This window comes from Saccopteryx bilineata, chromosome 3 (genome assembly GCF_036850765.1).
Source record: "Saccopteryx bilineata isolate mSacBil1 chromosome 3, mSacBil1_pri_phased_curated, whole genome shotgun sequence".
NCBI lineage: Eukaryota > Metazoa > Chordata > Mammalia > Chiroptera > Emballonuridae > Saccopteryx > Saccopteryx bilineata.
In genome coordinates, this window is record NC_089492.1 from 298200252 (window position 1) to 298227917 (window position 27666).

General features: G+C 43.0%; 2 protein-coding genes across 2 annotated transcripts in view; both read left to right on the plus strand.

Annotated features, from left to right (window-relative positions):
• LOC136331892 (zinc finger protein 420-like) overlaps nt 1-27666 on the plus strand; it is a 233756-nt gene that overhangs the window by 192453 nt on the left and 13637 nt on the right. The window contains 1 exon segment of the mRNA XM_066271051.1: nt 20350-20565. Coding sequence (XP_066127148.1) covers nt 20551-20565 — 15 coding nt within the window. The 5' untranslated portion in view covers nt 20350-20550.
• LOC136331893 (zinc finger protein 420-like) overlaps nt 17049-27666 on the plus strand; it is a 123226-nt gene continuing 112608 nt past the window's right edge. The window contains exon 1 of the mRNA XM_066271057.1: nt 17049-17069. The gene's annotated coding sequence lies outside the window, so the exon portion shown is untranslated. The remainder of the gene's footprint in view (nt 17070-27666) is intronic.

The window sequence follows — 27666 nt, forward strand, 5'->3', positions numbered from 1 at the left end:
CACCGCAACATGAGGAACTGTATTGTGGGGTCACGGCATTAGAAAGGTTGAGAACCACTGGCCTAGAGGTATTTTACCCTCATGATTCCAGGAAGGGGGAGAAACTACAATCAATGCAAGGTGGCATGTAAATTCTGCCTCCTATTGAAAGAGAAGAAGTTTCTAGGTTAAACTTTATTTTAGATTTAAAACAGAATGACCCATTGTTCTTGCAAGCCAGAAACTTCTACATTTTTCTCCCTTTCCTCCCTAAAGGAGGGACAGGATAGGAAAGCCTGGTTGGAAAGCCTGACCTTTCCTCCCAGAATATCAATATCAATTTTCAGCTTTGGTACCTTACAACATGTGCTGTGCAGGGGGCGTGGTACAGAGATGCAATTACTCACAGCTGGATTTTAGGGGAGAAATTTATTATGATTAATAACAATAATAAAAATAGTCAAGGCAAAATCGAAGAGGGTTTGAACTTATGTAACCTTGAAAAAAGACTAAAGAGAAAAGTGTAGTATAATCAACACAACAATAAGCTACACAGCATCACCAGATGGAGAAACATAAGCCTTGGCTCTAGAGTAACAGCTAGTTAAAGCAATAGACTAAGAAAAAAGAATTATGTACACATCTCAGAAAACTGTGGAGGAACAAACACATCACCAGATCGAGAATCCTCAGCCTGGGCTCCAAAGTCAGCCACTTGCCCTGTGCATTGGTGAGGAAGCTCTCAGGGGCGGTCTGGGACCCTATCCATTCTATGGGGAAATTTTGGCTGGAGGCCATTACAGGAAGGCACTGGATGCATAGCTTCTAGGAACAAAGAAAGGTCACTATTATAAAGTAACTTTCTGACAGGTTTATGTACAGACACCAAGTTGAAATGAATTTTTAAGAAGTTTTATTAAAAGGAGATTTATTAATATGGCAGCTGCATATGACTAACACGAATCATAGCTGACCCAAATTGTGCATGCCACACACAGCTCCTGAGGCAGATTATGCATCTTTGATCTCACACAGGTTGGTAGAAAAAGGAGGAGGAGGGGAAGGTGACACATTCTTTAGCAAGCTTATAACATTTGTCTATAGGATTTAAAAAATATTCCTATATATCAAAACTTACAAGGTAACAAAATAGCAAAAAATGTTCTACATATTAAAAGATATTCCCAAATTTTCTAGTGCTCATTTGCCATCCTTTTGTCTAGAGGTATATACATTAATTACATGTTTTTCAGGAGGGGAGGGGGAATCTACATGGTGCCAAAGGATAATGGCCTGTGAATGGCCCATTAAACAAGAAAAAAGTGTACAGGAAAAGGGTTCCCTTGACCTCTCCCTCCCCTCCCACACCTGGCTAGGTGTTCACCTGTTTCTCACAGAAGTGGGGCAAGGGGGAATCTAAATCTCGCTAGCATACAATCTTTTTGCAATACAATGCTGTTGTCTATCCTGAGTTGGTGCAAATCACACACAAGTATAAAAATCATATTTACAAAATCTCTCTGTATGCCTAGCCTAAATTATAAAATGCCCTTTAAGCTTCCTGGTAAAAAAGGGGTTTCCTACACAGTATGTCTCTGCAAGCCAGGAAAATTTCACATTCCTTTTTCCCTCACCCCCTGCAGAGAGCAAAAACCTGACTCTTTCTCCTAAAATATTAATATTAATTTTTCTATTCTTTGGTACCTTACCACAGTCACCACATCCTGGCACGGTGAACAGTGACCTAGGCCGGCATTCACGCGTTAAGAACACCCAGCTCCTACCTCTCTGCCTTCACGGGAAACCGCACACCTGAGCAGCCTCGGGCAAAGCAGGATGTCTTACCTCACTTGGAGTAAATGACTCAGTCCTCCTTGTAACCACCCTTGTGACGCTTATTGTTCACATTCAGTTGAGTTCAAGTTCATTTTTCTTTCAAGTACTGTTCCTCCACAATGCCTAATCTCTCCATATGGGGGAGATAGGTCCTTTTTCCAAAACGTTCCCACCCAGTCACTGTCTGTATCTCACCCACAAGGCTCCCCCAGGAGACAGTGGCCCCCAAACTCACTGCTGGTTGCCACCTGAAGATCCCACTGCAGGACCACACAGGGCGGAGCAGCCGCAATAGGAGTGGGGGAGGGGAGCGCACTGGTTCTGTAACAATAGGGGACACGCCCCTGTGTAGGTGATGTCTGGGTGACTCAGGTCGACTCAGTTTTCTCTGGTTTTCACCACCAATTGCTTTGCAGGCTTCTCTTTTTACCTCCACCTCTCTGGGTTTGGGATCCCAGCTTCAGGTGAGATACACTCCGACTCCCACCCACACTACTCGGGAGAGGGAGGGAGTCCCACTGCTGCCGCCCCCACACCTGTCAGTGGGCTGCTCTGTCTGCATCTGCGAGCTCCTTACCAATCTTAGCGTGGCTTCTTCGCAAATCCTGGGCTACACAGTAATATCTCAGTTTGGCGATCCTTCAGTCACTTATTCAGGTTGGTCTCACCAGACGCATATTAAGGTCGGTTGAGGCCCCAGGCACAGAAAAAAATATCGGGCCCCTTCCAATAGAAAAAAAAGTGTGATGTTGGGGTTTTGCAGGGCCCTTCAGAAGTCGGGGCTCACGGTTAAATCTACCTCTGGGTCTCACTGTAATTGAACTGGAAATTAAGTTTGGGGTCAGAGAGCTGGCAGTTGTGTCTTTCATTTACTCTAAAGTTACCTTGGAAATTCAAAGCTACATTTTTTTTCTCTTTTTCTTTCTTTCTTTTTTTCTTTTTAGTGAGAGGAGGGGAGGCAGAGACAGACTCCCGAATGCACCCCACCTGGGATCCACCCAGCATGCCCACTCTAAGGACCAAGAAAAGATCAGAATGTTTAAAATAACAGGATGAGGGTTAGGCACTAACAGAACAGGGAACTGAAGTGTTACAGGCAGGTCCTGCCCCTGACCATTAGGAATGCCATACCCAAGGTTGTTCAAGATGCTGACTCACTGACCACAAAATAACAGTATATGTGTTTAGACTTGCAGAATTTTGAAAAATTCCATTCCGTATTTGAGTTGTTATGCTACATAAGCATGAATTAGCCAATAGCTAACCGCTACATTTGCTTCTATGAACTGCTTGCTCGCTCAGCTTATAAAAGGACTTAGCTATAAGCGCTAGGCGAGATTCCCATTTGCAGCTCCTTGTGAGTACAGTGTCTTCGGACATCTTGGGAATTCACCCCTGTGCAGGTTAAACTGGCCAATAAAGTTACATCTATCTCCTGAAAGTCTCCGATGTTTGTTCTCATACCCGGTGGATGCTACACTCACCAGAGGGTGATGATGTGTCCATCTGGGCCCCTTGCTCCATTGCTACCAGAGCCATTTTACCACCTGAGGTAGAAGCCATGGAGCCATCCTCAGCTCCCAGGGCCAACTCACTCCAATGGAGCCATGGCTATAGGAGGGGAAGAAAAGGAAGGGAGATAGAGAGAAGGGAGAGGAAGAGGGGTGGAGAATCAGATGGGTGCTTCTGTGTGCCCTGACCAGAAATCAAATCAGGATATCCACATGAGGGGCTGACGCTCTACCATGGAGTCAACCAGCCAGGGTCTAAAGCTATATTTTTTCCCCTGAAGCTGGAAACGGGGAGGCAGTCAGACTCCCACATGCGCCCGACCGAGATCCACCCAGCATGCCCACCAGGGGGCGATGCTCTGCCCATCTTGGGGCGTCACTCTGCCGCAATCAGAGCCATTCTAGCGCCTGAGGCAGAGGCCACAGAGCCATCCTCAGCACCCGGGCAAACTTTGATCCAGTGGAGCCTTGGCTGCGGAGGGGAAGAGAGAGACAGAGAGGAAGGAGAGGGGGAGGGGTGGAGAAGCAAATGGGCACTTCTCCTGTGTGCCCTGTCCAGGAATCAAACCTGGGACTCCTGCATGCCAGGCCGACACTCTACCACTGAGCCAACCAGCCAGGGCCTAAAGCTACATTTTTATAATAATTGAAGCATTAATGTGGTCTAAAAGCCAAGAAGCAGGGTGGTTACACACAGGTTCTGAGAGTTAAATTCCAGAGTAATTTGGAATGGCTGGTAATTCAAAAAATAAGTTGGAAAAATCTAAGATTGAATTCTCTCAATTTCATTATATTTCATATAGTGTAGGAGGCCACATGAACAAACTACCATTGCCACACACTTCCAGTTAAAAGATGAATAAATTCTGGGGAGCTAGTGCGCAGAACGGTGATTATAATGAACAATAATGTAATACGTATATAGTTCAGATTTGTTGAGGATAGATCTTTGTTGTAGTCGTGAAAGAAAGTAACCATAATGATGTGATGTTGTGGAAATAGGAAAAGGTTCTATTTTATTCTCTTGCAGATGAGACTGTTCCTGGATCGTGTATTCTTGACACCTTGTCAAATGTTAGCTGTGTGTGTGTTTCTGGGCTTTTTATTTTATTCTATTGATCTCTATGTCTTTTTTGGCCACTACCACTCTGTTTTAATTAATATTGCTCTGTAATACAATTTGGTATCAACTAATGTGATGCTTCTATCTTTTTTCTTCTCTCTCTCTCTCTCTCACAAAGAGTGAAAGAGAAATAGAGAGAAAGAGGACAGACAAGAAAAGAGAGAGAGAGGCATCAACTTATAGCTGTGGCACTTTAGTTGTTCATTAATTGCTTTCTCATATGTGCCTTGACTGGGGGACTCCAGCTGAGCCAGTGACCCCTTGCTCAGGCCAGTGACCTTGGGCACAAGTCAGCGACATTGGGGTCATATCTATGATTTCACACTCAAGCCAGCAACTCCATGCTCAAGCTGGTTAGCCTGCACTCAAGCCAGTGACCTTGGAGTTTCAAACCTGGGTCCTCAGTATCCCAGGCCAAAACTCTGTCCACTGCGCCACCACCTGGTCAGACTTTCTCCTCTCTTTCCAAGATTGCTTTGGGTACTCAAGGTCTTTTGTAGTTCTTTATAAATTTTAGTATTACTTGTTCTATTTCTTTAAAAAATGCCATTTGAATTTTGATACAGATTGCATTGAATTTGTAGATCACACTGGGAAGTTCTTCTAAACTGTGAATATGATATATGTCCACATATGTGTGTCCTTTAAAGTTTCTTTTATCAGTCTTGGGGTTTTAATGTCCAGATCTTTTACCTCATTGGTTATATTTATTTCTAATGATTTTGTTGCTATTATAAATAAAATTGTTTTTATTCATTACTTGATATTTTATGATTGATGCAAAGTAATGCAACTGGTTTCTGTATGGTGGTTTTGAATCCTGCAACTTTAATAAAATTGTTTATAAGTTTTAACTTTTTTGGTAGAGTCTTTAGGATATTTTTATACATAAGATTGTATATCTGCAAACACTTTTACTTCTTCCTTTCCAATTTGAATGCCTTTTTTTTCTTGTCTTTCTGCTCTAGCAGGACTTCTAGTATCTTTTGCATAAGAGTGGTGAGACTGGACAACCTTGTCTTGTTCCTGATCTCAGAGGAACAACTTTCACCTCTTCACTGTTGAGTCTGTTGACAGTGGGTCTTTATTGTTGTATATGGTCTTTATTTTATAGAGGTACCTTCCTTCTGTATTTGTTCAGAGTTTTTATTATAAATGGTTGTGTTTTCTCAAATGCTTTTTGTGCATCTGTGGAAATGACCCCATAATTTATATCTTTCAACTTGTTATTGTGGTGAAGACATCTATGCATTTGTATATGTTAAAATATCTTTGCATCTGAAAGATAAATCACATTTGATCACTGTGTATAAAACTTTTAATGTGCTATTGAATTCACTTTGCTAGTATTTTTTATTAAAGTCATGTTTTACTTTAAAATTACAGTCAATATACAGTAGTATATTAATTTCAGATGGACATACCAATAATTAGACATTATACAACTAAGTGACCATACCAGTTAATATCATACTCATCATACACTATACAGGAGTTCTTCGGGATACAACAGTCTTGACATATGACATTTTAAGTTTATGACACTCCAATTGTTATAAAGTACCTAAGACACAATTCCACGGGTTTTTGTAGAGACACCAAGTCCAAATACATTTTTGAAGAGTTTTATTAAAGAAGGAAATGTATTAAATATGCCAGCCATATATAGCTTACACGGGGCAGACCCAAATTGTGTGCCTTTATAATATTCTAGGGTCTGGTTATATACCCTTAATTATACATGGGCAGGGATCAAGAGCCTGACATCACAGCATAAGCTTATAAGCTTTGTTTTCTCCTATTCAGGTTTGGGAAAAGAATGAAGGGAGGGGAGATGAGACACAATTCATTATCTGTTGGAATCCATGGGAGTCCGAAAAAAAAACAGAGTAAGAGGCTTTATTGAAAGGAAGAAAGGAACCCTGCTGGGCACTTCTCTAGGGAGAAGGGCATTGGTTACAGACTAGGGGGCAAATTTTATAGGGCTTGGGAGAGCCTGAGGAGATACTGAGTCAGAAGTTCTGGTATGTTCCCTTTTATGGTTTTACAGTTTTTGCTTCCTGGAACTCTTCTCCTAGGGGTGGTTGATCAGCTTTCAGAAACTCTTCTGCCTCAGGGGCGATTATCCAGTAAGTTAGGGTGAGGTCAGGTGGCCAGGTGAGACAACAAAGGGGCAGTTGGAAGTTCTGGTAAATTCATTTATCTATCATTAGCAAGTTTATAACATCTGTCATAGGATTCATAAAAAGACATTTCTTCACATTAAAACTTGCAAGGTAACACAATGGTAAAAATGTCACTTAACATATTAAAAGACATTCCTATATTTTCTAGTGTTTATTTGCTATTCCTTTGTACAGAGATACATACATTAATTACATACTTTCAGGAGGGGAGAGGTAGTTTCCATGAGGACAAATGCCTGTAAGTGGCCCATTAATATAAGAAAAGGTTTAATTTAAACTTACTCTTCCTGCACCTGGCTAGCTATTCACCCATTTCCTCATAGGTGTGGTGGTAGGTCAGAGAATCCAAGTTCTCCTTCCCCTTTGCATTTACAACACAATGCCATCAGCCATCTTGGTTTTATGCTAATCACAAAAGTACAAAGATCATTTACAAAATCTCTCTGCATGCCTAGCCCAAATTAATAAAATGTTCTTTAAGCTTCCTAAAATATTAATATTAATTCTGTAGCTTTTGGTATCTTACAACACAATAAAAACTTCAAAAAATTGAGATGTTGTAGTAGGAAATAGCTGCGAATGGGAGACAAGCGCCCAGACAACTTGACAGGGGAGAAAGAATTTTTTTTTAAATTTTATTTCTTTATTTATTTTTTACAGAGACAGAGAGTGAGTCAGAGAGAGAGGGATAGACAGGGACAGACAGACAGGAACGTAGAGATGAAAAGCATCAATCATTAGTTTTTCATTGTGCATTGCAACACCTTAGTTGTTCATTGATTGCTTTCTCATATGTGCCTTGACCGCAGACCTTCAGGAGACCGAGTAACCCCTTGCTGGAGCCAGCGACCTTGGGTTCAAGCTGATGGGCTTTTGCTCAAACCAGATGAGCTCACGCTCAAGCTGGCGACCTCGGGATCTTGAACCTGGGTCCTCTGCATCCCAGCCCAATGCTCTATCCACTGCGCTACTGCCTGGTCAGGCCAGGGAGAAAGAATTTTAATAGCTGATGGAGCTCTTGGGGCTGATAACACAAAAGACACTACCTCCCCAAAGTTAGATTTCTTACATCTTATATGCCTTTACAGCTTTAGCTCTCATGTGACAAATGCCTGATATCTATGACTTCTTTGCCAACCTACCTGACTTTTGTGTCTCCAGGAGGGGATAGTGAGAGCAGGCGGAAGGTATGTCCTTAAGTATCACTCATTCTCTCTGGAACTGCAAGTTCATTTCAAAGAACTGATTACATGCAGGGACCACAGCTGTGGTTTGCTATTTTTCAAACTTTTCTGTCTTCCCTTGCTCCTTCAATTATAAATACTGAGATTGCTGGCTGGAGCATAAGATCCCAGACATTGCAGGCCCCCCTTATGCATTCTTCTGGTTTCTCTTCCCTCAGTGTGAGTGTTTCGGCTTATGCCATTAGCATCATACTTATGGACTACATGGGCAAACTACTTTGGTCGTGCACAATGGAAGATTACACAGTATACTTTTCTTTGGCTGAGTTGTGTTTTTATGTTCTAGACTATAATTTTACAAATGTGTTAGGCAGTGGTGAATTTAACCACAGGTGCACTGTGCAAGCACCCTGGGCTCTGGCTTCTGAAGGGCCCCACAAAACCTTACACTTTTTTTGAATGTCACCAAGTTTTTTAAGGGGCCCAATATTTTCTTCTGCGCCTGAGACCTAAATTGACCTTAATCTGCCTCTGTTGTTAGGATAGGTAAGTGACTTAGGCTAGGGTGTGTTTTGACTTACACCAAAATTTGGGTTTTGTCACTCTCGTAAAAACAAAACTATATCATAACCAGAGGACCCCCTGTATATAGGTATAGTCTATTTCACATGACTGTTCTGTAACAACCAATTTGAACATCTTTATCTGTTTGCTACTATTTTGTTGAGAAGCTTTGTCTCTATTTTCAACAAGGATCTTGGCCTCTATTTTTCTTTTCTAATTTATTCTTCTGTTGTTGCCTCCTATTGCATTATTTCTTCTTCTTCTTCTTCTTCTTCTTCTTCTTCTTCTTCTTCTTCTTCTTCTCCTCCTCCTCCTCCTCCTCCTCCTCCTCCTCCTCCTTCTCCTCCTCCTCCTCCTCCTCCTTCTTCTTCTTCTTCTTCTTCTGATTTTTCCAAAGCTGGAAACGGGGAGGCAGTCAGACAGACTCCCGCATGAGCCTGACTGGGATCCACCGGGCATGCCCACTAGGGGGCGATGCTCTGCCCCTTTGGGACATCGTTCTGTTGCATCCAGAGCCATCCTAGCGCCTGAGGCAGAGGCCACAGAGCCATCCTCAGTGCCCAGGCCATTTTTGCTTCAATGGAGCCTTGGCTGCGGGAGGGGAAGAGAGAGACAGAGAGGAAGGAGAGGGGGAGGGGTGGAGAAGCAGATGGACGCTTCTCCTGTGTGCCCTGCCCGGGAATCGAACCCGGGACTCCTGCACGCCAGGCCGACGCTCTACCACTGAGCCAACTGGCCAGGGCCTGCATTATTTCTTTGACTCATTGAGTTTTTAACATTAGAATTTGTGATTTATAAAAATGATTTCTATCTGTGTTAAATTTGCCACTTGCTCCAAGTCAAGTTTTCCTCATTATATTGAATTGTCTTTCAGTTGTTTACTTGTCAATCATGACATTTCTTTTGAATTACCTATCGGGTAAATTGCATATCTCTGTATCTTTGGGTTCAGTTATATTGGGGGGAGGTATTATAATCTTTGGTGATGTCATAGTTTTGGATTCTTCATGTTCTTTTGAGTTCTGTGTTCCTGTTTTGTATGTGAAGTTAGCAGTCACCTCCTCCCATCTTGACCAGTCCTATCAGGTGACAGGTCCTTTCCGCTGGTCCTGTTTATGTTCTGGGGCTTCTCTGACCTTGTGTGGATACACCCACTCCGTGTTTCTTGCTCCCCCTAGTGGCAGGATTATTAAGTTGCATGTCTTCTCCTGATCACACAATGAAGGTGAGAGGGGCTTCCCAACTAAGGTGATGGGAGATTTCCAGAGAATTCCAGGAAGAGACAAGGGCATGTGGAAGAAGCCCTCACACTTCACCTGTGGAAGAAGCCCTCACACTTCACCTGGGAATTCGATTCAATGTTCTTCTTCCATAAGTGTCTGTTCTCTGCATTTCTCTGGAAACTGGTTCTGACATCTTTCAAGTTACTTCATCAATAATAATTGAAGTAAAAATATTATCTCATGCTTATTTTACCTCTGCATAATGTAAATAGTTTTAACTTAAAAGTTATTCTATACCAAAATGTATTTAAGAAAAAGACGTGTTGCTTTTAAGTTGTGCATGTATGTGTCTTAGTTCCTCCTTCCACCAGCAAAAAGCACAGTGATAGATAGATGTTCAGTGACGCATACACTGCAGAACTCATGTCTCAGACACACCTTTACCATCCACTGTGCAGGTGAAATTCAGCTTTTCTGTGACAGTGAGCACAAAGGAGAAAAAAAGGTAGTATCAGGAGAAAATATGACTTTTCTCTTGATCCCAGAGAGTGGAATTTTTCTACCCAAGGCTCCCACTCATGGACTTTTCTCTCATTTTTCCAACACACTCACCACGTCTTGAAGCAAAGCTCTGAGTCCATGCTGCTCATCACTGCCCCCTTGAGCCCTTTCTTAGAGCTGAACTTTGGTCCTGTGGTCCTGCCTTCAAGCTTTATGGGTCAGTGAGTTTAGTGGTTTTAATTTAAAATCTGGCCTCTATGAATATTTATCCTTCTTCCAGTGGCTGTGTGACAGGGGCAGTAATGTAGAATCACTGAGCTCTAGTATCTGCATTTGGAGAAATCTGTCATCAGAGTGAGTGTGGGGTCACTGTTGCTGGTACAGAAGTGAGGTCAACTGCTTTTACCCTTGAACCAGGATAAGACATAGAAGAGCTGCCACTTAAGAGCATCATGGCATCAGACCCCACAGTGGAGGTGGATGGTGGAAGTCTGTACTCCTCCCTGGAATATACTGGGATTCTAGGCACTCAGTATTTCTCCCACAGTTGATATTGTCATGTTTTTTGTTGTTGTTGTTTTGTCTAATGTGCATGTACTAGAATTTTGACATCAGAGTTTTAATGAGATAATGGCAATAGTCTGTAGGAAAAATTACCATACCTTCACAATAGAAGAAAGCATGTCATCAGTCAAGGACTATCGGTGACCGTCATCACATGTAAAGATGGTTCTTTGTATTCCATCCCCACTGTGCCTACAGGACACTCACACTGCCATCCTCAAGTTGGCCATGACGAGGGTATTTACAACCAGAAATCAGGCAAATGCCACACAAATAAGGGCTTTTAAAAAAAAAAGATATTTTCTTAGAGCTGGTTTACTAACACACCACCTGACTCTCATTTGACACACCAGTGTTCTCATTCAAACTGCTGCTATTTTCAGAGATTCTACATCATGTAAGTTATCTGATCAAAACAGAAGGACTTGATGGGATCAGGGAGGCTTTTCACAATTTTAAATTTGTTAGTCCCACATTAATCTTCTTGCATGTGTGTGACAGAAACAGAGAGAGAGACAGAAAGAAGAACAGATAGGGACAGAGACACAGGAACAGAGAGAAAGATGAGAAGCATAGTTCTTGGTTGAAGCACCTTAGTTGTTCATTGATTGCTTTCTTGTATGTGCCTTGACTGGGGGACTCCAGCAGAGCAAGTGAACTCTTGCTCAAGCCAGTGACCTTGGGTTCAAGCTGGTGAGCTGTGCTCAAGCCAGATGACCTCGTGTTCAAGCTAGTGACCTTGTGGCATTGAACCTGGGTCCTCTGTGTCCACATTAATCTTCTTAATTAAATTTATTGGGATAGCACTGCTTAAGAAAATGAAATAGGTTTCAGGTGTACAATTTTCTGATACATCATCTGTATATTGCATTGTGTCTGATATCCAAAGTCTAGTTTCCTTCCATCACCATATATTTAACCTCTTGTACCCTGAACTACATCCCTCTTTCTCCTTCTCTCTGGTAACCACTACACTGTTGTCTGTGTCTATGAGTCCAAATTATTTTTGACATGTACCCATTTATTTGGTTGTGTAAAACAGATCTGGTATTCTGAATAATGAGAAACACAATCAGTAAATGTGGTAAATAAAAGTGAACAAGTGTCTTACATGAAAGTGGATGCGAGTTTCAATCCAAACTTATGAGGTGGTTGTAGCGTCGTGTCATAAGTTTGAGAAAAGAAGGTCCAGTCAGGGAAAATCAATAATGCCATGAAGTAAAATGACCACAGTTTAATGATAAAAAAAAGTCTCCACAGTACTGATGTTTTCCTGCATATGAACCATGCTTACATCCTTGACACTCTCAGCAGACAGTCCCCACGTCAGCCCACATGTTCTTCCACAACCTTCTGGTGCCATCAGAGTCATTTCCAAGGTTCTACCTCACTGAATGATGGGTTTGAGGTCTCTTCTGTTTCCATCCTGGCTGCACTGTGGGGTCTCCTCTGATGCCAAGATTGAAACAGTAGCACCCAGAGGACCACAAAGATCAAAACAGCCACAGACACCCTGACTCATTCCCCACTGTGTAGTCTCAGGTGTTTGAAGCTAGATATTGTGGATTTGGATTGAAACTCGCATCCACTTTCATGTAAGACACTTGTTCACTTTTATTTACCACATTTACTGATTGTGTTTCTCATTATTCAGAATACCAGATCTGTTTTACACAACCAAATAAATGGGTACATGTCAAAAATAGTTTGGACTCATAGACACAGACAACAGTGTAGTGGTTACCAGATTGTGGACAATCAGGTCACAACGTTCAGAGCAATATTAAATGATCCCAAAACTCCTGGGTGTTTATCCAAGTTCACTTATTTTTATTGGTTGAAACTGACCCTCTGTACTCAGCTTTATACTGAATTTCTTATACTCAATTCTCTTGAAGTCTGACTTGTTCTGATGGTCCCCGGATATTTTCTGCTCCTAAGAAACAAACACACACTGTGTGTGGTGTGTGAGGAGATGTGATGATGCTTAAATAATCACTTCTCTGATCTCCAAAGAGTCTCAAACACTAATAATGTCATCTCAATTCCTTGAGATTACCATCTTCAGTGTTTTATCTTGCATCAAATTAGGAGACAAAGCTGAACATTTGGGAACTTATTTTGTCTTGAGATCAGGAACATGAGGATGAGAATGGTTGGGTCTACCTATCCTTATTTTTAGTGAAGGACTGAGCTAGAGAGAGACAAAAATAAATAAATGGACAGATAGGAAGACAGATGAGAAGCATCAACTTGTAGTTGTACCACTTGAGTTGTTCATTTATGGCCTTCTCATATGAGCCTTAACTGGGAAGCTCCAGATAAGCCAGTGACCCCCTTGCTCAAGCTACTGACCTTATTTCAAGCCATAGGCCTTCAATTCAAGCCAGTGACCTTGGGCTTCAGGCCACTGACCTTTGAACTCAAGCCAGTGACCTTGGGCTTCAGGCTACTGACCTTTGAGCTCAAGCCAGTGACCATGAATTCATGTCTATGATTCCACGCTCAAGCCAGGGACTCCAGGCTCATGCTGATGAGCCTGAGCTCAAGTCAGACAAGCCCATCCTCAAGCCAATAATCTTGGGGTTTTGAACCTGAGTTTTCAGTGTTCCAGGCCAATGCTCTTTCCACTACACCACAACCTGGTCAAAATGGTCTACCTTTTAGTTCCTCAACCGCTGATTCTTTTCTTCTCTGACGTGGGATTATATATTTCCACATCAGGTTTCTTTGTTCTATTGATCTCTTCTTTTAGGAAATAAATAGTGTAATATATCCAAGACACCAAACATTCTTTCTAGAATCAAGGATTACCACAATTACCAGATCTTCTGAGTTTGTAGCCTAGACAGAAAGATTGATAGGAAAGAAGCAGATGAGAGATTAAAATATTTAGATAAATACCTGGACAGAAACACAGAGTTACTTGTATTAATATAACATTGGTTGTGGTAAATTGACAAACAGAAAGTTCCAGGAAACACAGAAAACACAGGGAAGAGGAATTGAACAAGTGACATGAGTTCTCATGAGAGCTGTTTTAACAGATGACCTGATTCAGATGACAACCTTGTGCTCATGGAAATTAAGCAGAAATCTTGTTTTTCTCTGTCCTCCCTCATAGTGACCGTGGTTCCTGGTGCAGACAGGACATGCTCAGAGTGGACTCATGTTTCAACTCTGAGTAACTCATATTCCTTCTTCACAGGGAGTCACCAACACCAATGTTCTGAACTAACAAGTCTTTTGAAATCCAAGGTAGGATTCTGCTTTGATAGTTGAGAGGACCAAGTACCAGATGTGGATGGAATTTTGTCAATGGGCTCCATATCAAGAGGACTGAGCCAGTACACTTCTATTGAAACTTCCAGTGGGTCCAATTACCTTCATCCAGAAATGAGAGGCTCCAGAGATTGAACCATCAACCCTGTTGTTTTGGGATGATGCTCTTAACTGAGTGAGCCAGCCAGGGCCAGTTTTGAAGTCTTTCATGATCTAAATATTTGCAACTGTTTTATAATGAGAAAAGAGGGACACAGATGTCCAAATTTAGCATCAATTGATTAAATCGTGTTCTTTCTCTTGTAAATATGTTTATTTCACTTCCTCAATGTAACAAGGGGGAGGGGTCAAGAGGGTCTATCATGCCCCGGGCGCCACTTGCAGAGCTGCGCCAAAGGTGTCTAAGACAAACAAGAAAAGTATAGTAGAAGGGGAGGGGGGCGCCAGTAAAGTGGTGCCCTGGGAGCCAGTTATGTTCCCTACGCCACTGACAAGCAACAAAACTTTCCAAAAGAAAATGAATTCTTGACTTTCATCAACAATTGGCCTTTCTTAAAATGTTCTGACTTTGATGAAATATTCATGCAGCCTCATATTTATTTGTTTGTGAACACAAGTGTGCACACTGAAATGTCTTTCATGCCAACATGGCTGATGAAAATACTACACAGCATTGTATGATCTCCATAATGTACATCCCACAGATCCCCAAATCTTTTACCCGTGTTATAAAGTTTTAAAAAGATAATTGAGAAACAATGCATGAAATGATTGAATGATAGCATTACAGTGAACTTTCAGTTCCATCAGAATCAAACCTAGAAATTAAAACTATTATTTTAAATATGTGTAATCAAGTAAAGAATCTGTCAAAATTGTTTTTTAGTCTTCACAATTGAGAATCTCTCTTGATATCAAACCCAACCTCTGCAATTAAGATAGGAAACTTTAGCCTGACCAGGCGGTGGCGCAGTGGATAGAGCGTCGGACTGGGATGCGGAAGTACCCAGGTTCGAGTCTCCGAGGTCGCGCGCGGGCTCATCTGGCTTGAGCAAAGAGCTCGCCAGCTTGGACCCAAGGTCGCTGGCTCCAGCAAGGGGTTACTCGGTCTGCTGAAGGCCCACGGTCAAGGCACATGTGAGAAAGCAATCAATGAACAACTAAGAAGTCGCAATGCGCAACGAGAAACTGATGATTGATGCTTCTCATCTCTCTCTGTTCCTGTCTGTCTGTCCCTGTCTATCTCTGCCTCTGTAAAAAAAAAAAAAAAAAAAAAAAAAGATAGGAAACTTTAGATCATTTTTCCTGAATAGCAATATATCTCAGTTATACCAGTTAGAGAAAAACTACAAAAATATTTAGCTTGGACGAACGTTCATCAGGATGGATTTTCACATAGAATCAAGAAAGAACACTGGGGAAAATAAAATATAATGAATAAGGTGATGTATTTAATCAAAGCACAAATATATTAATAAAATATTAAACATCAGTCAATATACATCAGGGAAAATCTTTTTAAGAATGATATGTTAATTTAAAAATATTTATTTTGTTGAGAGAGAGGAGAAAGGGTAACATCCACATCTACTTATTTATTCATTCATTAGTTGATTTTTTTTAAGAGAGAGAGGGAGAGACAAGCAGGAATGGAGAGAGATGAAAAGCATCAATTATTTGCTGCAGCAACTTACTTATTCATTGATTGCCTTCTAATATCTGTGTTGATAGGAGCGGGGGAATTTCACCAAGCCAGTGACCTCTTGCTAATGCCAGTGACCTTATGCTCAAGCCAGTGACATTTGGGCTCAAGCTGGTGACCATGGTGTCATGTCTATCCCATGCTCAAGCCAGCAACCCTGTGATAAATTCAGTGAGCCCATGCTCAATCTGTCAACCTGGAGGTTTTGAAAATGAAACTTCAGCGACCTAGGCCAATGCTCCAACCACTGCACCACTGCTTGGTCAGGACACTGGTTCAAACCCACAATCCTGGCACGTTGCGAGGATGCTCTAACCCTGTGGTAGTCAACCTGGCCCCTACTGCCTACTAGTGGGCGTTCCAGCTTTCATGGTGGGCAGTAGCGGAGCAACCAAAGTATAAATAAAAAGATAGATTTAACTATAGTAAGTTGTTTTATAAAGATTTATTCTGCCAAACTTAGTGAAAATCTGACATAAAGTACTTTTGGTAAGTAATTATTATTATGCTTTAACTTGCTGTAACTCTGCTTTATAAATTTTATAAAGTAAAGTTACTTCCCTACTTTATAAATCACCATTACTGTGGAACCGGTGGGCGGTTAGAAAATTTTACTACTAACAGAGATACAAAAGTGGGCGGTAGGTATAAAAAGGTTGACTATCCCTGCTCTAACCCATTGAGCAACTGGACCAGAGACATCTAAGAAAAATCTGATAAACAATGTGTGTGTCAATGTTTTAATCCAACATTGAATCCTTGGGGTGTCATCGCAATGTTCCTTAATTTTTTTGATTGATTGATTTTTAGGCAGTGTGTGTGTGTGTGGGAAAGAGGAGAGACAGAAAAATACAGATTTATTGTTCCCCTCATTTATGCGTTCATTGCTTGCCTCTTGTATGTGCTCTGTTGGGATTAACCCAACCTCGGAGTACCAGAATGAGGTTCTAAGCATTGGAACTACACAGCCAAGAACTTATCTTTATGTTAACTTTGGGTAAAAAACACACAATTTTGTCAGTACTAATATTTGAGGCTTACTAAACATGACTTTACTGAAATTCAATGACCAACAAAAATTATCAGTGGTCACGAAATCTGTAGGTGAACCTAGAACACGCTGCCTTTTGGTACCTCCCACTTTTTCTGCAGCCTCCAATTCTGATAGGTCAGTATTAAGGCCCCGCCCACATCAGAAAGCTCTTGGCGGTCTTTTCTGCCTGACCTTTAGACATAATGCGCACGCGCTTTTTTTTTTTTTTTTTGCGCCCGGGAAAAAGCTGGAGCGAAGATACCGCGAGATCTGGACCCGGTCTTCCTGATTTAAACCTGGCTCTCCTCGTCCTCATTCTTTCTCTCACTGAGGGTGAGTGTTGCTGCGAATGCCGAGAACTCCACTCCCGAGCCCCCAGCGGTGAGTTTGGAGTTCCGATGAGAGGCCCCGAGCCTGCCCGCTTCGCTGCCGGGTGGGGGCTCCGCGTCGGTTTCCGGGGAAGCTCTAAGGCCACCCTGCCCGTGTCCCCCCGCATAGGGCGTGGGACCCCCACTGCCGCGGGGTTCTTGGTTCCAAGGGGTCAGCCCCACTCATCCCCGAGATTCCCACCGCATTTAGTAAGAGGCCCGGGTCCAGGAAGAGCACACTCTCCTGGACTAATTGATTTTTAGGCAGTGTGTGTGTGTGTGGGAAAGAGGAGAGACAGAAAAATACAGATTTATTGTTCCCCTCATTTATGCGTTCATTGCTTGCCTCTTGTATGTGCTCTGTTGGGATTAACCCAACCTCGGAATACCAGAGGGTGGGGATTTGGGGCGAGAACGCTGGGTCCCCAGAAGAGTCCCCGGCCGCGCGCGGGGAGGGCTGTGTGGGATCGACGACAGCAAGGGGCCCCAGGGACGCGCAGAGCGGGGCTGGGAGGGGTCAGGGGACGGAGAGAGACACGGGAGGGGGAGGAGAGGTCAGTGAGGGGCCATCAAGAGATGGCAACGTGGGGGTGCGGGGGAGGGGGGTTGGGACCGCGACGGAAAGAGGGACATTAACCATTAACCGGGAGAAAGGAGCACGAGGGGAAGAAAGGGGTAGAACTCCGAAGAGGGGGAGGGCCCCGAAGATTAGGGTGCGCAGGGAGGAGGGCTGGTGAGCAGAAGTGGGGATGAAGAAAATAGAATTTGGGGGAGGCGGGTCTAATATTTTTACCTTTTTAAATACACATCTCACATTTAATACAGTAAAAAAGTAACTATTGAGATAAATCTTAGTCATTTGACTATCTGCTTTCTTGTAGTAGTTACTAACTTTTTTTTTTTTTTTTTTTTTTCATTTTTCTGTAGCTGGAAACAGGGAGAGACAGTCAGACAGACTCCCGCATGCGCCCGACCGGGATCCACCCGGCACGCCCACCAGGGGCGGTGCTCTGCCCCCCAGGGGGCGATGCTCTGCCCATCCTGGGCGTCGCCATATTGCGACCAGAGCCACTCTAGCGCCTGAGGCAGAGGCCACAGAGCCATGCCCAGCGCCCGGGCCATCTCTGCTCCAATGGAGCCTTGGCTGCGGGAGGGGAAGAGAGAGACAGAGAGGAAAGCGCGGCGGAGGGGTGGAGAAGCAAATGGGCGCTTCTCCTGTGTGCCCTGGCCGGAAATCGAACCCGGGTCCTCCGCACGCTAGGCCGACGCTCTACCGCTGAGCCAACCGGCCAGGGCAGTAGTTACTAACTTTTTAAAATAAGCATTGGTGATATCTCATAATCACAGAATATAATTATTTTTTTCCCCTCTTATAAGTGAGAAGCAGGGAGGCGGAAAGGCACTACTGCATGCACTGGCACCAGGATCCACCATGCAAGCTCACTCGGGGGTGATGCTCTGTCCACCTGGGGCTGTTGCTCAGCAATCGAGCTGTTTTAATGTTGAGCTATTTTAGCGCCTGAGGTGAGGTCATAGAACCATCCTCTGTGCCTGGTGCCACCTTGCTACAATAAATCCCTAGCTGCAGGATGGGAAAAGAAAGATAGAGTGAAGGGAGAGGGTAGGAGGTGGAGGAGCAGATGGTTGCTTAGCCTGTGCGCCCTGACCAGGAATCAAACCCAGGACTTCCACACACTGCTCCAATGCTCTTCTGCTGAGCCAACTGGCCAAGGCCATAACCAGAGCTTAGAATTCTTATGTTAAGTATGAGGCAATCTCAATTTTTTAAATCTTCGATACTAGAAGTTGTTACATTTAAAAAGATTCCATATCGTTTTTCTTTTAAATATATTTTGTCAAGTTTAAATTCTGAGACCTGCATCAGTCCTAGTGTCTATCATGTTGAAAAGCCATTGGTATTTAGTAAAGTATATTGGGCTATTTCACTGTGCACTTGGTAAGGATGTCTGATCTTAGCAGTCAGAGCCTTGTGTCTTGAGTTCTTCAAATGTTCTGCAGCTTTTATTTTTTTCATGTGATTTGTTGAATTAGTGACTAATAGGTTGAAACCACCCTCATAGTATCCAGAACTGTGAGGTGTGCTGTGTCTGATACCTGTCAGCCAGTGCTGCTGAAAACAGATCTGAGGGAGCAATGCAGGTACCGCAGGGACCTAGATAAAGATGCCGCATCCTGGGCCCCACTGCAGACCCGCAGAACCACAACTTCAAGTGGAGCCCTCATCCCCAAGGGATCTGCATGCTTATTGAAGCTACATCATTCATTTCTGGGGTGCTATTAGTTGGCTTGATTTAAGAAAAGACATCACCTGCTCCATGCCGCTCAAACTTGGAGAGCTGCTCTGTGTGGAGCAGCATTGTTGTTTTGTTTAGTTCCTTTTCTATTCAATTTAGAAAGTAGTGAGGTAGAGAGAGAGAGAGAGAATAGGAAACATCAACTCCCATATGTGTCTTGATCAGGCAAGCACAGGATTTTGAACCAGCGACTTCAGTGTTGCAGGTCTACACTTTATCCACTGTGCCACCGCAGGTCAAGTAACGTTGTTATCATGGGCTGCTCCAGGTGATTGCAAGTTGAGCCCAAGAGATTAGCAGGAAGGATCCTGGATGCATTTACTTTCTGTTTTTGTTTTTTTATATGACAAATTTTATTTCAAATTCACAGAAGTAGACTGACCAGGTGGTGTCACAGTGGATAAAATGTTGGATGGGATGCAGGGGACCCAGGTTCAAAACTCCAAAGTCACTGTCTTGAGTCCAAACTTTGCTCCCTTGAATCCCAAGATTGTTGGGTTCAGGCCAGGATTTCTGGCTTGAGCTAGGGTTCACTCATGTGCTGTAGTTCCCCGGTTAAGGCACATATGAGAACGCAACCAAAGAACTGCCAAAGAGCAACAATAAAGAATTGATTCTTCTCATCTCTCTCCCTTCATATTTGTCTGTCCCTCTCAGTCTCATGAAAAAAATATGTCACAGAAGTAAAACGGGGCTCAGGAAACAGGTTTCAGAGGCAAAAAAGGAGCCCTAAGAGATTAGGAGAGAGAAAGACAAAGGTAAATGGGGAGGCAACGACATGCTTCAGAGAGGAGAGCGCCCAGGATGCATTAGTGAGAGTGGGGAGCAGGGACGGTCAGGGGAGGTGACAGGGTGTTGTGTTGGGTTTGGGCGTTCAGGAGAGCAGCACCCGTTCTCATTGCTATGGGAATGTGTGGACGTCTGAGGGAGGATGGACAGGTGAAGACAAGAAAATAATACAGTGTGGTCTCCCTGTAGGATCACTTTTGGCTGACTCCAGTAAGGAAGGACAGGAGAGTGTGGCCTTTTCAGCATTTCTAGGTCGTTCTGTCTGTAAGTGTGGTGGAAGTGGATAGAGGGGCTGTGTGCACACCTGTGGTGGCACATTCTTGAAATGTAGACTTGACACCTCAACATACTGTCGCCTGAGAAAACAACCAAGAGCAGGACCAGGACAGAATGGCTGCTTCTCAGGTAAGTGGTGTGTCCTGCACAGAGGCTGTGTTTGCTTTTCCTCCTAACTTTAGTGGATTTAGGATTCTCAACCTTTAATTTTCTACTTCTCATGTTTCTGCCTAATGAGGTTGTTTCTAAACATTTCCTTATTTTTTTAAAATTTTGTTTATTGATTTTAGATAGTAAAAAGAAAGATGGAGGCAGTGAAGGGGGGGGAGAAGTGGGGAGCATCAACCAGTAGTAGGGGCTTCCCTTATGTGCCTTGACTGGGTAAGCCCTAGTGTTTTTTTTTTGTTTTTTTTTTGTATTTTTCTGAAGCTGGAAACGGGGAGAGACAGACAGACTCCTGCATGCGCCCGACCGGGATCCACCCAGCACGCCCACCAGGGGGCGATGCTCTACCCCTACGGGGCTTCGCTCTGTTGCGACCAGAGCCACTCTAGCACCTGGGGCAGAGGCCAAGGAGCCATCCCTAGCGCCTGGGCCATCCTTGCTCCAGTGGAGCCTCGCTGTGGGAGGGGAAGAGAGAGACGGAGAGGGGGAGGGGTGGAGAAGCAGATGGGCGCCTCTCCTGTGTGCCCTGGCCGGGAATCGAACCCGGGACTTCTGCACGCCAGGCCAACGCTCTACCACTGAGCCAACTGGCCAGGGCTAAGCCCTAGTTTTGAACCAGCAACCTCAGCATCCCAGCTTGATGACTTATCAACAGTGCCACCACAGCCTCTTTCTCTTTTTCTTTCTGTTTTTTTTGTTTTTTTTTTAATATATATATATATTTTTTCATTTTTCTGAAGCTGGAAACAGGGAGAGACAGACAGACTCCCGCATGCGCCCGACCGGGATCCACCCGGCACGCCCACCAGGGGCGGTGCTCTGCCCCCCAGGGGGCGATGCTCTGCCCATCCTGGGCGTCGCCATATTGCGACCAGAGCCACTCTAGCGCCTGAGGCAGAGGCCACAGAGCCATGCCCAGCGCCCGGGCCATCTTGGCTCCAATGGAGCCTTGGCTGCGGGAGGGGAAGAGAGAGACAGAGAGGAAAGCGCGGCGGAGGGGTGGAGAAGCAAATGGGCGCTTCTCCTATGTGCCCTGGCCGGAAATCGAACCCGGGTCCTCCGCACGCTAGGCCGACGCTCTACCACTGAGCCAACCGGCCAGGGCTTTTTCTTTCTGTTTTTAAATATTTATTTTAGTGATTTTAGAGAGAGTCAGGGAGAGAGCGAGAGAGAGGCAAAAACTTTGATCTGTTTTTTTTTTGTGCCCTGGGCAAAGATCAAACCAGCAACCTTTGCATTTCAAGACCATGCTCTAACCCAGTGATTTTCAACCTTTTTTTTTCATGGCACAAACATACACTAATTACTAAGGTCAGTGCCACTGACTAAATACAACCATTTTCATCACATGGCAGAAATAAATTAGTTATTAAAGAAGAAGAGGTCAGGGCCCCTTTTTCTTTAGTAATTAGTTTATAAGTACTTGAGAAACCTGAGCTATCTGGCCAGAGGCCAGGCTTCTTTCATTGTTAGGGTCACTGGCTTATATACAGTGGTACCTTGAGATACAAATTTAATTCGTTCTGTAACCGAGCTTTTAAGTCAGTCAACTCGTATATCAAACTGCCGATACTGGACCCGTGTGCCAGTGTGCCAACTAGCGGCAGCTTCCTGAATCACAGCTCATGTCTCGGAATTTTGCTCAGATCTCAAACAAAAATACGGACCATGGTGCAGCTCGTATCTTAAAAAAATTTGTATGTTGGTCTGTTCATATCTCAAGGTACCAGTGTACTTTAAGAAAAAGATTTAAACTTTAAAAAAGAACCAAACAGAGATGAAGAAGTCAAACAGATGAACAGAAAAATGAGGTAGTAATTTTAGCTAATAAAACAGGCCAGACAAAAAGAGATTTAGTAACATTGAAAGCAGACAAGTACAGATGCTACAGCGAGAAGAGAAGATAGACTCACAAATAAAAGAAAATAATAGAGCACCACGAGAATTGACTGCCTCCAACAAGAAGACCAATATAAGATGTGACCATGTGGTGGCACAGTGGATAGAGAGTTGGACTGAAACGCAGTAGATCCAGCATTAAAACAGAGATAACCGGCATGAGCGTTGGTTTGCTGGCTTGAGCGTTGATGGGATCATAAACATGACCCCATAATACCTATCTGCCTTGAACCCAAATATTACTAGCTTGAGGAAAGGGTCACTCATGCTGCTGTAGCTCTTCATAAAGGCATATATGAGAAAGCAATGAATGAACAACAAAGGAACTACATACAAGAATTTATGCTTCTCATCTCTCTTCTTTCTTGTCTATCTTTCCTTATCTGTCCCTTTCTCCATTGCTGTCTGTAACAACAACAAAAAAAGAGCAATATAAGAATAATGGGTATATCAGAAGAAAAAGAGAAGGAAAAGGGGATGGAGAGCCTACTCAAACAAATAATGGATGAGAACTTTCCAAGCCTATGAAAAGAGAACCTCGAATCTAAAAAGAAAACACAATGCTGAGTTAACTCAAACAGACCTACACCCAGGAAAAGTGCCCATCTGCTTCTCCACTCCTACCCTTCTCCCTTCTCTCTCTTGCTTCCCCTCTCACAGCAAAGGCTCCACTAGGTGAAGTTGGCCTAGGCACTGAGGATGGCTCCATGGGCTCACCTGAGATGCTAACAATGGCTCCAGTTACAATGGAGCCTATGGCACCAGATGAGCAAAGCATCATCTCTTAGTGGACTTGCCAGGTGAATCCCGGTCAAGCACATGCTGGAGTCGACTTTCTTATCACCTAAGAAAAATACATAAAAAACAAACAAAAAACAGGTGTAGCCATACTCATGTCTAACTATGCTGACTTCAAGACAACAAAGGTAACTGTAGACACAGATGGACATTTCAAAATGATACAGGGGATATTGTATCAAGAAGACAACAATTCTTTATATGCACCAACTCAGAAAGCACCAGAATCTATGACATCTACTAACATCTAAAAATAGAAACAGACAAAAACACAGACATATTTGGAGATCTTAACACACCATTGACACCTTTAGATCAATCATCTATACAGAAAATCAATAAAGAAATATTGACTGCAAATGACACACTGGACTAAATGGAGATAATAAACATTTACAGGGCATTTAATCCCAAAATATCAGATTTATTCTTCCACAGTGTGCATGTAACATTATCAGGAATAAACCATATTTTGGGTATCAAACTAACAACAAATTCGAGACTGAAATTATACCAAGCATATACTCTGACTATAAGGCTTTAAAATTAGAATTCAGTGTGACCTGTGGTGGGACAGTGGATAAAGCATCTACCTTGAATGCTGATGTTGCCAGTCAAAAACACTAGGCTTAGCTAATCAAGGCATATAAAGCAGTTGATGCTTCCTGCTCTTTCCTTCCTTCTCTCTCTAGCTCCTCTAAAAATAAATTTTTAAAAACAGAAATTGGCCTGACCTGTGGTGGTGCTCAAGAGTTGACCTGAGATGCTGAGGCCACCAGTTCAAAACCCTGGGCTTCCCCAGTCAAGGAGCATATAGGAGTTGATGCTTTCTGCTCCTCCCCCCTTCTCTCTCTCTCGCTCCACTAAAATGAATAAATAAATAAATAAAAATTTAAAAAGAAATTAGAATTCACCTGCAAAAAGAAAGTAAAGAAACCTACAAAAATGTAAAAATTGAACAACATACTTCTAAAAATTGATTAGGTGAAATAAAAAATAAAAGATCAAGTTACATATACTCTGACCAGATGATGGTTGCGCACTAGATAGAGCATCAGGCTGGGATGTGAAAGAACCAGGTTCGAAACCTCAAGTTTGCCAGCTTGAGTAAGGGGTCACTCGCTGTGCTGTAGATCTCTGGTCAAGGCACATCTGAGAAAGCTGTCAATGAACAACTACAGTGCTGCAACAAAGAATTGATGCTTCTTATCTTTCTCCCTTCCTGTCTATCATTATTTGTCCCTCTCTATTTCTCTGTCACACTCACACACAAGAAAAAGGTACATATGGACAAAAGAAAGTAATAATTTGACATATCAAAATTTTAGGGATGCTGCAAAAGTAGTAGAAAAAGGACTGACCAGGTAGTGTCCAAGTGAATAGAGCCTCAGACTGGGATGCAGAGGACCCAGGTTCAAAACCATGAGGTCACTGTCCTGAGCACAGGGTTATCTGGTATGAGCATGGCTACCAGGATGGCTACCAGCTTGAACGCAAGGTGGCTGGCTTGAGCAAGGGGTCATTAAGTCTGTTGTAGCTCTGCGGTCAAGGAACATGACAAAGCAATCGATGAATAACTAAGCTGCTGCATTGAAGAACTCACCCCCTTAGATGCTTTTCATCTCTTTCCCTTCCTGTCTCTTTGTCCCTCTCTATCCCTCTCTGTTTGTCACACACATACACAAAATAAATGATAATATAGTGTTATTTATAAAAACATGGATGGACAATGAGAATACTATGCTGAGTGAAATAAGCATATTAATCATAACTGTTTACACACATAGTTGGGATGGAAAATTAACTCATGGACATAGAAAATAGTGGTTACCAGGAGGAGGGGAGGAGGGGGAGAAGACTAACAGGAGGGGTGTGGGAAGGGTATAAAGTGGAAGGACAAATATAAGGTCACAGAAACGATTTTTAATTCCGGGTGAAGGGAATACAATATAATCAAGAACTCAAATGCTGTGGAGGTATCTACCTGAAACCTATGTCCTCTTATTGATCAATGTCACACTTTTAAATTAAATTGTCTAAATAATAAAAAAAATGATTAATTTATGGTGGGAATTGTTCATGCCCACAGAGAGCCTAGATAAAATGAAGGCAGAGAAGGATTTGGGACAAAGGAGGGAAGTATGTAATAAAAATATAGAAATTAAAGATAATAAGAGAAAAAAAGTAAATAAAATGAGGGAAAAAAAAGTAAAAGGAAATATTCTTTTCATATTTGTGTGGTTACTATATTTTTCCAGTAGGTGTTGTTGTACTGCAAGTTATTGCTCTGAGATTCTTGGGAGAACTCTACTGCGACCTTCCTGGTAATGATGCAGGCAGGGCCGCAGTCATTGGTGGGTGTGGTGTGTAGTAAAAGTTTTACGGCTTCAGCTTTATACCTTTACAGCACTGTAGTTTAAGGTCCTAGCAATGGAGATTTAAGGTCTCTGGCGCTCCTCCCCACGTCTCAAGAGACGAGGAGCCCCGATGTGGAGAAGCTCTATTTCTCAGAGGAAAGAGTGGCTTTGGAGAGCCACAGAGGGGTCTGCCACTGCCACTCTTTCTACCTGTGAAGGGAGGGAGTTGGCATCTGGGAGGCTGGGGGACCGCACTATGTGTTGGTGCAGAGAGTGGGCTGAAGACAGACCACAGGAAGTGTAGCATAGAGCCTGAGCTCAGCCCTCCCACCCCCTTAGTTCAGCACCTTCTCCTCTGCCTCTCAGCCTCTCCTCCTCTCAGTCTCTCCTATCTGAAGGAGGCTCAGGGACTGTGGACTTGACTCTTTATTTTTTGGTAAACAAGACCCAGGCAACATGGCCCTTCCTTCTTCCCATACAGCAGCAAAGAAAAAGAAAGAAAACCTGGTCAGGCCAGTTTCTCTCCTCTTCAGAGCAGACAGTGAGTGCGTTTTCTCTTCTGCCGCCCTTTCAACCGGCCTCACCTTCAGTCCATTTGGTGTGGGGATTTTTCAGGAGTCCTGTGAGCCCATCTGGGGTTACTTCACTGTTGTAGTTGTTTAATTTGCTGAAATTTCAAAGAGAGTGAACAGGGATATCTCTCATGCCGCCATTACTCTCTAGTCACTTTCTGATACTAGAAATATCTCCTTTGTGACATCAACCTGGGAGGGCAACTGTGTCCAACATCCTTATGAGGATGGGTCAGAGGCTCAAGCATCAATAAGAAGGGAAAGTAGGCTTTAGTTTCATGTGGCTGCAGCGTCACCTCTCTGGGACAGGATTAAGGAAATGCACTTTCTACAGGTCAGAATAGCTGAGGAAGTTCTGACAGAGAAGAGCAGCTGAAAGAGAATTACTCACTAGATTGCTAAAAAAGTCTTGCTATTTTAAAGGAGTGTTAAGGAACATGTAGATGGACATTTACAAAAATTACTATTTTTATGACCATTTTCAGATAATTTTCTTACTCATATTGTGTGCCTACAGTGTTACAGCAGAGCTCTCCACGAATGTTTATAAAAATTTTCAGAGAAAATAGAGAAAAAAATTCAGTTGTTTTAAATTACTTTCTATTATTGTGGATGTACTTTTTGCTACTCTGTTTATTAAAAATGAGTATCACCTGACCTGGTGGTGGCACAGTGGATAGACTGTTGAACTGGGACACAAGGACTGAGTTTCCAAACCCGGAGGTCACCAGCTTTAGTGTCGGATCACAGACATGACCCCGTGGTCACTTGCTTAAACACAAAGTTCTCTGGCCTGAAGCCCAAGGTTACTGGCTTGTCCCAAGGGGTAAGCAAGTGGGCCAGTAGCGCTGCTTTAGTTCCCCCCCATTCTCATCAATGCACATATGAGAAAGCAATGAATGAACAACTAGGGAGACGCAACTAAGAACTGATGTTTCTCATCTCTCTCTTTTCCTGATGGTCCCTCTCTCTGTCTCTCTGTCACAAGAAAACCAAATTTCAAAGTAAGTATCATTCACAAGTGATTGATGAATCTACAGAATCACAGTATCTTTTATCATTTTATTTTACTTTATTTTTAAGATTTTTATTAAATCATTTCAAAGAGGGAGAGGGCAAGCAAGACAAAATATGTAGGGAGAGAGAAGAAAGTAGGAGCAGAAAACAAACTCCAGTATGTGCCTTGATTAGAAAAGCTCAGGGGTTTTGACTGTCAACCTCACTGTTCCAGGTTGACACTTTTTCCTCTGCACCAGCACAGGTCAGGCCGTATCACTTTCAAATTGTACCTAGTTCTCCTATTATATCTGTGCATAACATGTTAACATTATTTGAGCTATTTTCTCTTCTTGCTTAAGAAGTTTTTATCAATTATAAAAACTTCTATAGATGCTTATGATGTTTTTTATGAGTATTGGCCAGTGTTTGTACTTTTTTTT